Source organism: Papaver somniferum, chromosome 3, assembly GCF_003573695.1.
Source record: "Papaver somniferum cultivar HN1 chromosome 3, ASM357369v1, whole genome shotgun sequence".
Lineage (NCBI taxonomy): Eukaryota > Viridiplantae > Streptophyta > Magnoliopsida > Ranunculales > Papaveraceae > Papaver > Papaver somniferum.
Window position 1 is genome coordinate 162,628,343 of NC_039360.1, and position 18,201 is coordinate 162,646,543.

At 37.0% G+C, this 18,201-nt stretch overlaps 2 protein-coding genes across 2 annotated transcripts; both read left to right on the forward strand.

Annotated features, from left to right (window-relative positions):
* Positions 1 to 701: 701 nt before the first annotated feature.
* On the forward strand, positions 702 to 2,330 carry LOC113361830. Its single transcript, XM_026604930.1, has one exon. The coding sequence runs from the start codon at positions 963 to 965 to the stop codon at positions 2,142 to 2,144; it is 1,182 nt and encodes a 393-aa protein (XP_026460715.1). The 5' UTR covers positions 702 to 962; the 3' UTR covers positions 2,145 to 2,330.
* A 10,099-nt stretch (positions 2,331 to 12,429) lies between these two features.
* Positions 12,430 to 14,085, forward strand: LOC113361831. Its single transcript, XM_026604932.1, has one exon. It carries the CDS (start codon positions 12,634 to 12,636, stop codon positions 13,906 to 13,908), a length of 1,275 nt encoding a protein of 424 aa, XP_026460717.1. The 5' UTR covers positions 12,430 to 12,633; the 3' UTR covers positions 13,909 to 14,085.
* The last annotated feature ends 4,116 nt before the right edge of the window (positions 14,086 to 18,201 follow it).

Consider the following 18,201-nt stretch of genomic DNA (forward strand, 5'->3'; position numbering starts at 1 on the left):
GAATTTTCCAAACTACAGACCATGTGGACAAACAAATCCACAACTCAGTTCATATCTGCCGACATGCGGAGGAAACAGAAAATAGACAAAGAAAGTCGGCTATTTTCTACGGCGATGACGATGGGATGAAATTTTCCACTTGTCAATTCAAAGTTGGGGACACAGTGAACCCTTTGTAAATCACAAAACAAAGTACAAATATAGCTGCAATAATCGAAAAGAAATGACGGCTGAAAATAATTTTCAGAACATATTAATTTTTCAGAAAACAATTTAGGTGCTCAGCCATCTCTTCTTATCCTTCACCACTTCTCAGCTTAACCTTCACTGCATATTTAACCCCGTGTCTACACAATCAACTTAGCAATGCCGAAATCCTGTTTATGAGCTTACGTTTGATTTGTAAACTTGAATCCATGTTCTTAGATTACTGTGAGTTAAAAAATAACACTAAATACAGATCTGTATTGGGGAATCTCGACAAACAACACATCCAATGGGCATAACGGATCTGTATTTGGGAATCTCAACGTTACTGTCGAGAAAAACAGTAAAGAAATCCTAACCACTTTTTCTTTTCTTAATCAAGATATTTAGAAATAAAGAATATCAATCAAGATATATTTAGAAAATGTAAAGAACAAGTAGCCATAAAAAGTACTAATATTTAAGTCACACTAGCATTGGTATTGGGTGTATGCCTCAAAACTATGTTCCTCTCCTCTTCTCTTTGCCGGTGAAACGGCTACACATATCTGAATAAATTAGGAGAGTTTTGTTGGGATTTTACTAGTAGATAAAATAAAGTGTGGGATTGTTGTGAGTATTTTTCTTACCCCTGTTATCAAACCCTAAAACCAACATCAGCCCTCACCCAATCAAAACAGAGAAGAAGAAGAATCAAGAAAAAACTAGATCAAGGATTATGATTTGAAGGAAGCCATCAACAATAAGGCAATGCAATGGATTTAACAAGATCAGCAGCTCGGTATCTAAATCTCCGTCTTGTTTTATTAATCTTAACTTGTTTTTCATTCTTACTTTTCTTATCTCTTTCTTCCACTAATACGACTTTTCCCCCTCTCACAAAGAAAGAGTTATTATTACGGTCAAGAATTGCTGTGTGTTTAGTAGGTGGAGCAAGAAAATTCGAACTCACTGGACCTTCAATAATAGAGAATGTGTTGAACGTTTACCCTAATGCAGATCTTTTCTTACATTCTCCATTAGATAAAGACTCGTTCAAGTTTTCAATATTCAAAGACATTGCTTCAAGAATCGCTTCGATTCGTATTTTTAAACCGAGTAAGTTAAACGAGACGGAGTCTCAACGGCGCGTCCTCACTCCAAGCGATTCTCCTAATGGCATACAGGGTTTGCTTCAATACTTCAGCCTTGTAGAAGGTTGCCTGACACTGATCAACGACTTCCAAATACAGAATAACTTTACCTATGACTGGATCGTCCGAACCCGAGTAGATGGATACTGGAACGCTCCACTTTCACCAGATAACTTCTTACCAAATGATCATTACTTAGTCCCATCGGGTTTAAGCTACCGTGGATGCAACGACAGACTCGGAATCGGTAATCTCTACACTTCAAAAATCGCACTATCTCGGCTCTCTCTGATACCACAACTAGACGCAGCAGGGTTTCGACAAGTCAACTCGGAGATTTCTTTCAAAGCTCAACTCACTACAGAAGGTGTAAAGTTCTCTGAAAATCGTCTTCCTTTCTGCGTAGTAAGTGCTCGCAGGTTCGATTTTCCACCGACTCGGTATGGTGTCCCTATTGCATCAATGTCGAGCCCAGGTCCACTCAGCGGGGCATACTGTAGACCATGTACACCTGTTTGTTCTGGCCAATGCGCGGATGAAAATATGCAGATTTTAAAAATAGGTTGGAGGATTGAAGGGGAAAATGGAACGGTTCAGCTCTGCGATGCTCATGGTGAGTGGGAATCCGGCTGGGAAAACAATTTTGACCGATTTGCAGGGGAGAAGCTTGCGGAGCTTAGGAAACGAGTTCTGGAGTCGAAATTCGAAAAATGTGTGAAAGATTTTGATGAGATGAAGAGACGGACTGTTAATTGGGATGCTCCAGCTGCTAAACAGATTTGTGGAATTGCTTCAGGGCGTTAGTAAAGAAAACGCGCAAGTTGTACTTGTTGCCACCAAGTAAGAGCTGCAAGAAGTATGTATTTGTTCATCAAAATACACTAATCGAGTTCTTTGGGGGCGAGGGTGCCTCTCTGGTGGCAGGCCCCTTAATATTTTTGAAATTATACACACCACCACCGTGTGAAAAATACACAATTTGTATTCTAATGTTTGTGGCCTAAAGACAAGTCTTGGGCCTTCCATTTTTTATTTTTTTTGAGAAAGTACAGATGAATGTATGTTGACTGACAGACTTTTTCTCATTAGATTGAGAAGTTCATATTTGCAAACACTATTAAAATCTACCTCGGAAAGGTCAGCACCACTTGGTACGGAGTGATGCTACAGCTACCGGGGCTGGGAACCGTGAAAACATCGCGTCTCACAGCCTCTGGGATCCACGGGAGCTTGCAGGGGTGGGCTATAGTCCCCATTTTTTATGAGGTGCAGTGACATTCATGGGATTTGATCCCGGTGAATGTAGCTTTGTTGCTTGGTAGACAATATATCCATCTAACGGGGATAACTTTGATATAGAGGGACCCACCTTATATATATAAAGTGTCGTCATTATAGTAAAGTTGTCTTAGAAATATCTATGAGAAATGTAGCAAAGTCAAATATAAACATGTATTAGTTCGTGACTTCTGCTAATAGGAACTGGACAAGTTTGCAAATCTCTGACTGTTCGAGAAGTCATGCCGCAAGGATTTGGAAACCTTGCCAGTGCGAAAGCCAGATTGCAGGGGTTTGCAAATCGGGTTTGCGAACCAACCTAATTCTCGAATTCAGATGTAAAGGGATTGCAAATCTGGTTTGTGAACCTCTAAAACTCTCGGAATTCAGATTGATTTTGGCAAAATGTACAAATATGTTAGCTATCACAAAATAATTTTTTCCTCATATTATTAATTTGAAACATTCCCAATAATCATATATTGTATGCACTGTTTCTTAGGCAATTTTCAAAAATAGTTCTTGAACAATAAATGGTTTTTTAACTATAATTGTTGAGGATCTATGAACATCCATTGCTTGAATCATATTTAGAGAGTTCAACCAACTAAGGCAAGCTTGAACTCGAAATTTCTCCTTTGTAAATAAAAAATTATATGAAATTGTCTCATAAGATAGAATGGTAAATCTTGTGAGTAAATAGGATTGGCCAGTCTTCACATATATCTTTGTTGATGAAGCTCTCTCACATATATCTTTGTTGATGAAGTCTGATACTCAACTACCATACTCTAATCCTATTGTGAGAGTTGACTTTAGTAGACTAGATATTATGAAGATATGGTTTTGTACATTTAACATTAACTACAATATTATGATAAAAAATCTTACGAGTTCGACCGAGTAATGCTCTAACATAATAGGATCAAGCGAATAGAGCGGGATGAATCTTTCTTGGAAAATATTTAAAAGAAATCAAAATAATTACATTCAAAAACTTGAGTCAGGCGAATCTTTATTGATGAAAACGATGTATATAAATATCTAAATATATCCAATAAGATTAAACGAGTTATAAAGCCGGATGAAATCTTTCTTGGAGCCGGCTTATGTGAATATGTATGCATGTCTAATAAGATAGAGTGAATTCGGGAGCCGGAAGAATCTCTGTTGGAATAATTGACTTATCTAAATATCTATGCATATTTTTCTTGTATCACTTGTGTAAATCTTTAAATATAACCAATGAGATCAAATAATTTATAGAGTCGGATGATTTTTCTTTCTTAATATTTTCTTACGTAAACCTTGCATACCCAATATGTCTGATCGAATTTAAATAGATGATGTCTTCGTTTTTAAATTTTGTCCCACTATATGATCTATATTATCAAATGATGAGTATTTCTAAAACTACCCGTTTAATTGATTACTTTTAGTATAAGAAGTATTTACAATTTATTTATTTTTCGAATAAGAAAGATAATATTAAAGAGAAAAAAGGGCAAAGCCTTGTACAAAAGTCACCCAAACCCAAGTTACAAAGAATGAATGAGTTACACAAAGCCACAAAACAGGACTGATTTACAGATCAAAGTTCCAAAAATATAACTCATGTGAGGCACTAACTCCCATTTATTAAACACTTCGTTACAACATATGAATTTGAAGTCTGCCTATCACAGGTCCAAGCACAATTGTTTGCTTGATCAGATAAATAATTTCCTCTTCAGTTTCATGTCGCTCGCCATGAACTATACCATTTTGTTCCTTCCACATATTCCAGATTGAAACTTAATGAATAATATCCCAGACTTCTTTAAATCTTCCATGTATAGTATTCCAATTCAAAGCTTCAAATAGTTAGCAGGAATATCCCATGAAATATGGAAGGATTTAATAAATTACTCCCAAACTTTGAAAGAGAAACTGCAGTGGAGGAAGAGATGATCCATAGTCTCTATCTCACAGTTACAAAGCACACATAAATCACTCTCCAGCTCAACTCCTTTGTGTGTCTTAACATATGATGAGTAGGCAGATAATCATTAAAGATCGCCCAAAGAATAAAACTCACCTTATAAGGAATGTTCTTAAACCAAAGGAATTTCTCGAAACTGCAAGCTTCTACTTTATTCCCCATTGCTGCATAATACAACTTTACACTGAAGTTGTCTACAAGCAAAGCTTCATCTTCCTCCTCCACTAGAAATATTGGTACATATCTCTGAAGTAAGTCCCATTCCAGCCTCTCATTCGCGCCAAGATTTTTGCGAAAAACACCTTCCCATCTACCTTCTGTAATCAGGTTAGCAATTGTAGCTTGTTTATTTCTACAAGCTTTATAAATAGTAAGAAACAAATCCTTTAAACAACCTCTGTCGAACGAATTGTCCAGCCAAAACCTAATGCCTCTACCATTCTTAATAAGATATAAACTGTTTAAATTCTGGACCCAATCTTATAACATTTTCCCACATAATTCTGCTTTGTGGAATGGAGTAAATAAATGGCAGTGCTATACTCTCATGTTGTTTGCTTTTTTGTTGAACAATCTTCCTCCACAAAGCTGTCCTATCCTTGTTGAATCTCCATACCCATTTTGCAAGCAACGCTTATTTGTTTTTCTCAAACTATTAATTCCTAGCCCTCCACTTTTTTTACAAGTGCTAACCTTCGTCTATCCAACCCACGCCATTTTGTTTTTCCTATCTACAGCCCCCTCAAGAAGCGTGTCATCAGTTTATTAATTTTCTTTTCAACACAAACCGTCAAATAAAAAAGAAAAAGATAATAGACCAGCAAACTTGATAGAACACTCTTGATAAGTAGAAGCTTTTTCTTCCAAGTAGCAAGCAACTGCTCAATTTTCTCAATAACAACGTCCCAAATTGATACATTTTTCCAACTAACTTCTATAGCAAGACCTAAGTATTTTATAGGTAGATTTTTTATTTACAACCTAGTTCCTTTGCTAACACGTTAATCACCTCATCAGCACCTACACTTAGCATTTTGATTTTGTCCAGGTTAAGCTTCATGCCAGTTAATGATTCAAAAACAACAAGAATAATAAAGAGTCTTGTTACCTTCTCCTCCTTAGCATCACTGAGAATAAGAGTATCATCTGCAAACTGAAGATGAGATATCATTGTACCAGTGTCTGAGACCTTGAAGCCGTGAATTTGTCCGCTATCAATAACATCGTTCGTGAGTTTAGAGAAAACTTCCACAAGCAACAAGAATAAGCAACAAGAATAAGTATGGTGAAAGAGAGTCGTCGTGTCTTAATCCCTTATGTGGCTTGAACTTATTAGTAGATTCCCCGTTAACCAACACAAAAATATGAGTAATGGAGACACTCCATTTCATCCAAGAAATCCATCTATTTCCAAACCCATGCCTTTTTTAACATACAAAACAAAGCATGCCAGTTAACACTATCGAAAGCCTTTTCCATGTCAATTTTGCAAAGGATACCTGGATTTTTAGCCTTGGGTCTACTATCCACACATTCATTCACAATGAGCACCCTATCTAGAATTTTCTTTTATTTGATGAAAGCTCCTTGGAAATTAGATATAAGACTAGGCATAACCTCTTTAAGTCTTTGAGCAAGTACTTTAGATAAAATCTTATAAGCACTTCCTATAAGACTCAAAGGCCTATGGTCCTTTGGAGTGCAGGAGTCCGTTTTCTTTTGAATAAGAGTAAGAAAAGATCAATTCAATCTCCAATCGAATGACCCATACTTATGAAAGTCATTAAGCATGCTCATAAAATCCAATGACCAAGTGGAATATCTGTTCATAAAATTTTCTTCAGTATTTTTGAAGGCTTCTTGCTTAGAGTGTCCCAGCAGTAATGGAGATCCCAGATATTTTTCTTAGAGTTCATAAACATAATATCTAAAATTTGAATAATATTCTGATCAACTTCAGGATTGGTTTTCTTGTTGAAATGGATAGAAGATTTCTCAAAATTTATAACTTGTCCTAATTGGGTACTGAAATTATTAAGAAGCTCAAGAAGATTGTTAATTGAAAAAAGATTAGCTTGAGTGATATGTTTCCTCTGTTGAGGGAGAAAATCTAGTTAAGCCCTAAAACTAATTTCCCCATTCGAAAATACAGGGTCTCTTAATACACGGCACGTCAAAGATCCAAGCAACATGGCAAGCGAGTGATTGGGTCGCACCCTATCAAAACTCTATAAGACAAATGTTCCATGTTACATTCTCAGCGGGTCACCACCTGTAACAAATAAGTATGCTTATTCTGTCGTTTGTTCCTCACCATGCTGTAAGATGGCGCATTAATCCGAGAAATGTGAGTTTTGGTTTATATTTGAATATGAATCTCAATCTTGTTGTTGTGTTGGTATTATGATAAATGTGGGTAGATCCATTTATTGATAACTCGCAACTTCGACTTTTTTTTCCTACTTATCAAGTAAGAAACCATGAAAGATGGTAAACAAACAAGCCAACAAACATTTCCCAGTAGTAGAAAATATACAAAAACCAGCAAGTCTGTCTCAATACGTATTATAAAATAGATAAATACCAACAAATATTTTCAGTAGTAGTAAACATTTTGCTGGTTTGCATGCAGAGGAATCAAACAAAATAGATAAAAACCAAGATTGCAAAGGGACAGCAAGTACAGGCAACGGAGGGCAATAATAGATGTGCATATTATAACGAATGCACAGAGAATCAACTGTCTTATATTATATTCTACTCAAAAATATTTGATTAGGAATCACACATTTGTTTCCTTGCTTTAGTTTTCCATTTTTCTTGGACATGCAAATCTGTAAATCGATTTAGTGTTATTGAGGTTTTATTTGTATAACTAAGCGAAGTATAAGGAAGACGTTCCTTGAGAAACGAAAAACAAAAAAACATCTTCAATTCTTCATAATAAACTCAGATCATCATACACTGAGCCAGTAGGAATATTCCGTGACTTGTTGCTCACCGAGCTTTGCGCATATTTTTTTCCTTATTTTTATCAGCGCTAGCTTGCTCATTTATCCGAACGGACTATCCTGAAAAATGTAAGGTTTTCAAATGCACCACACCTCTAGCAACAAGCACCTATAAAATTGGTATAAGTGTTATTTTATATATATAACGGTTGGATCTTCCAACAATATGATAATCACAGTATGCATAGTTGTGTTAAAGTAGCATACCCGATGAAGCCATTGATTGAATCCAATAAATCCTCCAAGGCTGCAAGCACACCCGTAAAATAGAGTACAGTGGAATATCTTAGTTTCTCCTTCTTGACCTGGTATGCAAGATCTGGTCTTGTGACTGAAAAATAAATTAGAAAACCCACCAATCATATATATTTTTCCATATCATCTTGTATCTTTCCTTTTGCCAATGCCAGCCAATGATTCGTTTCTATTGGGAACTCTGCAGGTTTGGCTCCCAAGAACCCAGTCTCCATGATAATATCCAATGCATATTTTCTCTGGCATATGTAGAATCCTTATTTACTACGTGCCACCTCTAAGCCTAGGAAATATTTTAACTTCCCCAGATCTTTAATTTTAAAACATTAACTCAAATAAGTTGTATAGTGCAATCAGATCATTGCCTGCCACAATCAAATCATCAACATTCCCGTAAAAGAAGATTATTTGAAATTTATTGTCAAGATTTTGGAGCCTGTTGGCTATGAATAAGGTGCTTGGGAGTTATACATAAGATTAGAGATTTTGGGGAAGTTTAGACAACAATAGGGAGTGAATTCACGGGTGACAGAGAAATAGTTTATGCTGCTGAAGAACACGAAAAACATAAAAAACAAATTATTTCAGAAAATTGTTCTTTTGTAATAGTTCCATTGCAATGTTTGTCTTCAGTGTGGATCATTTCCTTTGTAACGGAGAATTTGTAGCGCCTATAAAGCATTGCCAATTCCCCGTTTTCCTTTATTATTCATTTCCTGTTCTTTGTAAACGAATAATTATTTTGAGAATGTGTACATCATGAGAAGCTAAATCCCATTGTCTAGGTTTCGAAGTAAGCCGCTTTTCCAAAAAATATGTGGCATTTCTATTTAATTGTTAAATTTTGCAATTCTTTTTATTTGTATTGAAATGATAAAACAATTTTTACTAGTTAGTTGTGTTTTCTTTTGATTGAGATTGCTTATTTTAGGGCTTTTGATGTTCCGTGTTTGCGATTAAAATCTATTGTTTTAAAAATCTACTAGACGCAGTATTTAAAATCACTTTAAATATAAGAATTGCTTGAATTTTCTTTTAACTAAATCACATAATAATTGGTTAAGGGTAGAATTCTTTAGTCTTGAACGAATCTCTTATTTACTGTTTATTAACGCATCAATAATCATCTGGAAACTTGATTTTTACTAGAGGAAGAGCAAAAAAGAGGAGGACGAAAACCGTAATCGATTCACGTATGACACCTATCCAATATATTACCCTAACTCAGGCCAAGTTACCCACCTTAATACACTCAACCATTAGCCATAAAAAATTTACAACCACATCTCAAACAACCCAGCGGCCGATCGCCGTCAAAACAAACCTAACAACCTATTTTAGAAATCATTATTTCAAAATCTAAACTTACATCAAAAATAAATACAAATCAAAACCTAAAATTAGATGAAAAAAAAATCAACCACAAGAGCACCGCGCCACCAAGACATTCAGCGTGCCTACCCTCCTTAAGAAACCCAACGATTCTACCACCAGGGAATTACAATACATCTTTTGATGAATTATCTTGACCCCTCATGTGAATTTTTGAATCTCGTTAGGAGATAAAAATGAACTGTGTATAATTCATTTCATTAAGAGAGATTATAACTAGCAAAATAGCAATCAATACCCAAGTGGCAAAATCAATCAAGGAAAGAAAGAAACATTAAAAAATATATGTTCTTGAAGGTTGAATTGCAAAGACCCAAATAATTTGATTTGAATTATATCCCAACAAAATACTATACTTGGTGATGTACTCATCTTCGTTGTAGTTTGGACTTTGAATAAGAAAAGAGTATTGTTAGGCTCGTGACTTATGTTCTTTAGTGAATTATGTTACTAAGGAACATAAACATGAAAAGAAGAAAAATGATGCCCCCGTTCTTCATGGCTCGCTGATGGAGGTGATGGCGGAGTTGCTTTGTTATTTTGCGTGGTATTAGGTGTATATAGTGGGGATAATTTGGTTCGAGTTTTAAAAATATATTGGACAGGTCTGAATTTGCGAGTCAACTACGATTTACGTTCTTTCCCAATCTATTTTTGCTCTCCATCTAATAAAATTCTAAAACTTACCCACTTTATTTGGAAAGTGATGAAAAATACCTTATTGACAAGTTTGCAGCAGGAGATTTGAAGAGAATCAACGTATCAATGTTCTTTTCAAAATCATTCACTATTTGTTTTAATTATTATTATTAGATAAAGAGTATTACATTAAATAGTTGGAAGCCTAACAAGCTAAACTCCAACAACATACTACTACATTAATTGAACAGGTTGTTGTGCTAGCCTATCAACGAGCCTTATGGGTAATCTAGCCAAAGGAGTCGAAGCGGATGGGGCTGAGATTGTGTCACAAGGGGGACAAGCTAACTCTACCTTCTGAACAGGTTGCCGTGCTAGCCTATCAGCGAGCCTTATGGGTAATCTACCCAAAGAAGACGAAGCGGATGGGGCTGAGATTGTGTCACAAGGGGGACAAGCTAACTCTACCTTCCATGTTAATTCATGCAATAATACGTCATTGGGGGCTCGAACCTGGGACCTCCTAGAGGACATCAAACTTTGGAAAACGGGGATGACCATCTGAGCTAGGGACCCGTTATTTTCTTTTAGTTTAGTTTGTTGTGGATTTGTTTTCAAACCTCGTTTATGTAACGAAGTTTCCCGCACCTTAGACCCACTGGGAAAAGGTACACAAGGACACTATACAGTATAACTTCTACTCCCTCCGTTCCATTTTACTTGATGTTTTAGGAGGTTTTTTGTGTTCCAAAATAGATGATAGTTTTACTATTTTTCCCGTATTCTTACTGATTTACCCTTGCTTTGAAATCACATAATATCATTAATTTTTATTGTAATCAGTACTCTAATTTTTAAATCTACTCTAATCTTTTATTATGTTCCTAAAAGATGGAGAATTTGGTAGTATATCTCAAGTAAATTACTATGGGATTGATAATTTTCCTAGAATTTGGAACCTAAAAACTAGATCATTTAAATCTTTAAGAAGGAATTAATATGGGAAGAATTGGAAAGATTTTACTCTCTCTAATATTTCTTAATCTCCATGAAAATCTCTACAAAGTCAAGTAAATCGGAACGGAGGGAGTATAAAATAATAGGCTTGGGACCAAGAAAATTTATTATTTTAAAGAGATATTATATTATCGATAATATCATAAATTATCATTTTAATGTGAAATAATATATTATTGTTATAGATGATAATTACTAGCTTGGAGGTTAAATAATAATTAAAGATCGTAAATATAATATCGATTAATTTATTTTAGATATTATTGACTAATTGCAATAAGAATACAACCACTCCAAGTATCAACCACACTTTAACACTTCTTCTTGCAATACAACAACGTGATTCCGGATCTTTTGAGTGCATAACGAATTATTAGGGATGAAATACAACTTGATTTGAATTTTTAAGAAAATCAAATCAATATTGAATCATATTTGGAGAAATTTAACATGTATGAAATTTATTTTTTATTTTTATAGTAGTATTATTATTTTGTATAATATTTGGGACGTATTAATGCTTAAGGAAAACTTTTAAAATGTATAATTTTAACACTAAGCGCCCGAATCAGAAACAAAAAATTTTATTATTTTAAAGAGAATATTATATTATCGAGTATTACTTTAAAGAAATTATATTGTATATTGGTCGTCCAGTTTGGCTTGCGCCAATTGTGGAGGCTGACCTCGAATCCTATATTTCCCAACTTTGTCGCAGCGTTAGAAAGTTTATATATACGCACAAGAGAGAAAGCAAGATGGGGGAGTTTCGTCACCTCTTTGATTCCATATATAGAAAAGAAAAGGAAAAAAGAAAAAAAAGAAAAAAGAGAAAAGTCACCGGATTAATGATATGTTCCTCTTCCATAGAAAAAGGACAATGTCTTCCTCCTCCTCATCGGGTCCTGCATCGCTTATTACACTAAACAGTTGACATTTCTGTTCTATAGAAAAAAAAATCGTTGAAATTAATTAAACTCATTAAATTATATAGCCGACCACGGCATTTGGCATCGCTAAGCTCTCTGTTTTAGGACAACAAACACACACTGTAACGTATCCATGGGATACAATTATATATTTCAACCTACTGAATTCTTCTCTATCAATCAAACAAAAATCATATATTCGACGAAATTATCTCCTTTACACGACAACAGAACGAGAGAGTGCTTCAGGAAAAAAAAACGCGACATAAAATGAATTAAACTGAATATTAGCGACTGTGAAATTAAATCCAATCAACATTATTATTTGGGTTTCTGGGATTCCTGCGGATCTCAACCTTACTGGAGACATATTCGAGAAGAACAGTTTAAACAATACTAACCTCTTTTGCTTTCCTTTTTTTCCTCCATTGATTATCTTCTGATTGATAATTAATCAAGATATTTAGAAATAAGGAACAAGGACCCATAAATGAGAAGTAATATTCAAGTTAAACTAGCATTTGTATTGGGAGTATGCATCAAAACTATGTTCCCCTTCCATTTGCTGGTGAAACGGCTACATACATCTCCATAAATTAGGAGTTTTGTTGGGTTTTTTTCATGTTTTAGATGTAACTTTTTATGGCAGATTCTACGGTTATTTGAAAGTGGGAGTTTCCTCTTCTCCCTGTTATCAAACCCTAAAACCAACATCAGTCCTCCTCACCCAACCCAAACAGAGAGGCATCAAGAAAAACAAGATCGAGGATAATGATTTAAAGGAAACCACAATGCAGTTAACAAGATCATCAGCTCCTCCATATCTAAATTTCCGTCTTCTGTTAGTAATCTTACCTTGTTTTTCATTCTTACTATTTTTATCTCTTTCTTCTAATAATAATATCTTTTCGACTTTTAACCCTCTCAGAAATTGTCTTTCTAACCTTTCATCATCACCATCATCATATGCATTACCTCCTCTTCCAACCATATTAAATTCTTCCGATAGTAAATCCATATTATTACGGTCAAGAATCGCTGTTTGTTTAGTAGGCGGAGCAAGAAAATTCGAACTCACTGGGCCGTCAATAGCAGAGAATATATTGAACGTTTACCCTAATGCAGATCTTTTCTTAAACTCTCCATTAGATAAAGACTCGTTCAAGTTTTCAATTCTCAAAGACATTGCTCCAAGAATCGCTTCGATTCGCATTTTTAAACCGACAAAGCTAAACGAGACTGATTTTCACCGGCGCGTCTTCACTCCAAACGGTTCTCCTAACGGCATACAGGGTTTGCTTCAATACTTCAGCCTTGTAGAAGGTTGCCTAACACTGATCAGCGCCTTCCAAATACAGAATAACTTTACCTATGACTGGATCGTCCGAACCCGAGTAGATGGCTACTGGAATGCTCCACTTGCCCCAGATAACTTCTTACCAAATGATCATTACCTAGTCCCATCAGGTTCAAGGTATGGTGGACGCAATGACAGACTCGGAATTGGTAGTCTCAATTCTTCAAAAGTCGCACTATCTCGGTTCTCTCTAATACCACAACTAGACGCAGCAGGGTTTCGTCAACTCAACTCGGAGACTGCTTTCAAAGCTCAACTCACTACTCAAGGTGTAAAGTTCTTTGAAAATCGTCTTCCTTTCTGCGTAGTAAGTGCTCGCAAGTTCGACTATCCACCAACTCGGTATGGTCTCCCTGTTGCATCAATGTCGAGCCCGGGTCCACTCAGCGGGGCATATTGTAGACCATGTACACCTGCTTGTGCTGGTCCATGTGTGGCTGATATTATGGACATTCTAGCAATAGGATGGAGTAGGCTTAATGCGGAAAATGGAACGGTTCAGCTTTGTGATGCTCATGATGAGTGGGAATCCGGCTGGGAGAATGATTTTGACCGATTTGTAGGAGAGAAGCTCGCGGAGCTCAGGAAACGAGTTAACGAGTTGAAATTCGAAAAATGTGTGAATGATTTTGATGAGATGAAGAAACGGACTGTTAATTGGGATGCTCCAGCTGCTAAACAGATTTGTGGAATTGCTTCAAGACGTTAGTGGTATTTATTTTTATATTTAGTTTCCGAGTTATACATTATGAACATGAATCTAGAAGGGTGCCTTTTGGGTCGCAAGCCCCCATAATATTTTTGAAATTATACATATTAGAATACAAATTTCAAGGCCCAAGACTAGCCTGCTGGCTACAAATATTAGAATACAAATGGTTGTATCAAGATGAATGCATGTGCACTCTTCTGGACGAACTTTTTCTAAATTGGTCTTTTGACTGAGCAGTTCATATTCAGCTTATAAAAGTAAAAACAGCATCATAACACGACTTCTTAGTTGTTAGAGCATCTCTAATGCAAAGATCAAGGTCATCCTATATGGTGGTCATATTAACACTTTTTTATAGGTGGGTCATTACTAAATGACAAAAAAAAATAAAGGTAAAATTTTTATCTCAAATTGATCTTCAATCTCGAAGATCTTATCCGACAAATTTTACTTGAATTTAGAGTAAAAATGATAATGTGGGTTTAAGACCCAAGGTCATAAAAAAAGTCTTATTTAGACTTTCTCCATTATCCCCGCTTAGCCATGTCATCCATGTTTGTGACCTTGACATTTGTATTGGAGATAGAAATTTGGTGCAAAGGATCTTAAATCCTAGGTGTCATGTAATTTTAAGACCTTTACCCCGTGCATTGTAGATGCTCTTAAAGCAACTGCAGTGGTGCGACCAAAACCAAAGACCAAAGACTAAATAAAAGATCAAATTTGGGTTTAGTCTGGTGTGTGACGCTACGGTGGAAAGACTAAATTTGATCAGACGTACAGTATACTTTCGCCTGGTGTGGGGCGTGGACTATACCAACGCCTGATTGGGGAGATTCTGAAAAAAAAAAAAAAAAAAAAAGAAAGAAGTGGGGCGGAGGTATAAAGCCCGCCCCACTAAAATTGTTTTGGAAAACAAAGAATGGGGCGGGGGTATAATGCCCGCCACATACAAAATTAAAAAAAAAAATGGGGCGTAGACTTTGCGTACGCCCCATGTGGAGCGTAGACTTTACGTACGCTTGGTGTGGTGCGGGGACTTTACGTACGCCTGGTGTGGGACGTAGATTATATAACCGCCTGGTGGTGGGGCGTGGACTATACCAACGCTCGACTATATTTGAGTTTAGTCTTGGTCCCAGACCAAATATACTATGGGTTTTAGTCGTCGATCAAAATTTGATCGATAATACGTTCCACTACGTCTGTTCAAAAGACCAAATGTTTGGGTTTAGTCGCCCACTGTGGACGCTCTTAGGGAGAAATGCCCCGCCAGTGCCTTATAAAAGTATATCAATACTTCTTTATAGAAAGGAGAATACGAATACTGACGTGTCAGATCATATTAATTCTAAAAAATAGAACGCCATGTCAGATGGCAAGTCATGCCAATGTAACAAATTTAGTTACTGGAAACAGAACTATCCATACAAACCTAAGGTGACCAAACTTGTGGTACAAAAACCCCATTCAAATGTTGTGATCCACTAAAACTCCATCTTAAACAAAATTGATAAAAAAAAACCCAATTCATTAAGAATTGATACAAAAACCTCAAATTTCAAAACTGGTTTCATCAAATTCTTTGGGGTTTTTGTGTTAGTTTTGTTTTTTGAGGTTTGTGTTACTTTTGTTTTGATGGATTTTTTGTGGATGAGTAGTGACACTTTTGGTGTTATAACTCACGGACCGGACTGGAAAAGATACATTAACTGTCGTTGTTACCCAACAACATAAGATACATGAAAGGATACGTCTTTGCCATATACACCAAAAAAAATAGCTAGGAGAGGATATATGTTCTAGTAGCTTTTTTTCAAGCAAAGAAAATAGCATACGTTTTACTCAATACTGACGCAATTTTCGGTGGTTGGGTCATTGTTAAACCAGACAAAAAAAACATGAGAGATCAAATCGGGAAATATTGCCAATATTTTCACCCTGACCCTATTTTCTTAAAAGAAACGGTCCGCGAGTTATAACCCCAAAGATGTGACTATCCATATACAAAAACTAACAAAACAAATTGTTCACAAAAACCCCATTTAATATAAACTGTCTATATTACACTTCTAGTTTAAATTACCCCAACAAAAACAAAAATCAATCACACTTTAATTCTTATTATATTGTCACCCCAACAAGAAATAAACAACCACCAATAAGCAATGCCGCCATCGATAACCACCGCCACCACTTCCGACCACCGCCGCCACCGCCACCACCTCCGACCACCGCCAACACCACCTTCCGCCACCGCCGCCACCGACCACCGCCGCCACCTCCGACCATCACCTCCGCCGCCACTGACCACCACCGCCGCCGCCACTGACCACCACCGCCACCCTCCACCCTCCCCGACCGACCACCACCGCCCCCCCCCACCACCACCACCACCGCCCCACCACCGACCACCAACGCCACCACTGACCACCACCGCCCCCACCACCACCGCCACCACCCCCCCGACCACCACCCTCTCCACCACTGACCACCACCGCTCCGTCGCCCGCCGCCGCCTCCGATACTGCACAATTGCACCACCACTTCCAGCCACCCTACCATCAAGCACCACCATTGTCGACCACCACCGCCACCACCTCCGACCACCACTACCACCACCACCGATACTACGTAATTGCACCACCAATACCAGCCACCCTACCATCCAGCACCACCACTGTCGACCACCGCCGACCAAAACCAGCACCACGACCGCCCACCACCACCACCTCCCAAAAATACGATGAAACCGATTTTGGTTTCATCTTGGTTTCGTGAGAAATCACCTGCAAGAAATTTTTTAAGAGGTATTATACATCTTCATGGATAGAAATACATTGTTGAAATACGATGAAACCGATTTTGGTTTCATCATATTATGATGAAACCATAATTGGTTTCTGCGCTTCAACAACAATACCACTAGTTATGTCTCAAGACCCATTACTCAGCTTCACCTGGTATATCTTTCCATCTAGGTTTACAGGCAATTCCTCATTGTATTGCAGCACTTCATTGCACCTGCAACTACAAATTCACTTCAAATCCCATACCCACTGCATTACTGCCTTCCATTTCAGTTCAAGCTCATACCTGAACACCACAAATGCTCCATCTCAGGCTCAGTTTGATCTTCAACTGGACCTGCAATATCCATATTAATTCAACCAGAGCAACACCAGTTCCTCCATGGATTCTGATTATCACCAGTTGCAGTTCATAATCACCACCAACATAGGCATCTCAGTTCTTCTCTACACTCTCAACCTGCAACTGTACTTAAAAACCATTCTCAAGCATCATCTCAAACCATTCTTCATAGAGAACCAACTCAAAGCCAACACCGGTACCACCTTCTCTATAATATTAACTTTAGTTGCAACCGGAGCTTACTAGCAGCATCAAATGAAACTCGTCACAAGACCCTGTCACTGCAATAACCATATCAAACCCATCACTGCAATAACCATATCAACAATACCAGCAGCTACACTTGCACACTGCCAATCTGAAAGCAGCGGCAGCAACATCTCCTAGTTGACTCTACTCAGCTCCACAATCCAATTCACCACCTGCAATTGCTTCCCATTTCAATTCTAGCCATCATTTTTCTCTATTAAACCTTCTTTTGGACCCTCTCCTTCACCTAATTTCAGAATCAGATTCCACTGTTTCCAGAACAGTTTCCTGTAGTAAAGAAGTTTCATCAACTTTATTCATCCCAAGAGCAGTCCTTAATGTCTCCATCTTAATGCAAGTAACTTTGTTTGTGTTTTAAGGATATGCAAGTAACTGGCTCTATTCTAGAGTATCAATATTCGTAACATATTGCGGGTTCCATTGATGTGCACCTCAGATACTTGAAACCTATGCCAACGTACACTGAGAATGCTAAAACATCTAACATTCATTAACTTGCATGACCTAGATAAAATAAGAATCCTACAGTTTCCCTATAACTAAGACAATTACGAGATCACCAATTCTATATACTCAAACAGATGGATTAAAATAAAAAACCAGGTTATATATACCTCAGTTCTTTCGTCACGCATCATATTAATGGCAGCAACCTCAATAATATTTGCTAGCTCAGATCCTACCATCCTCTCTGCCATACTAGCGACGGCCATATAATCTACATCTGTATCATTGTCTGTCATCCTCTTCTTATTAGATTTCTACTGCTCCAGTTGAAGTTTATAATGTGCTTGAAGTTTATAATGTGCTTGAAGTTTATAATGTGCTTGAAGTTTAGATTTCCACTGCTCCAGCTGAACCATGGAA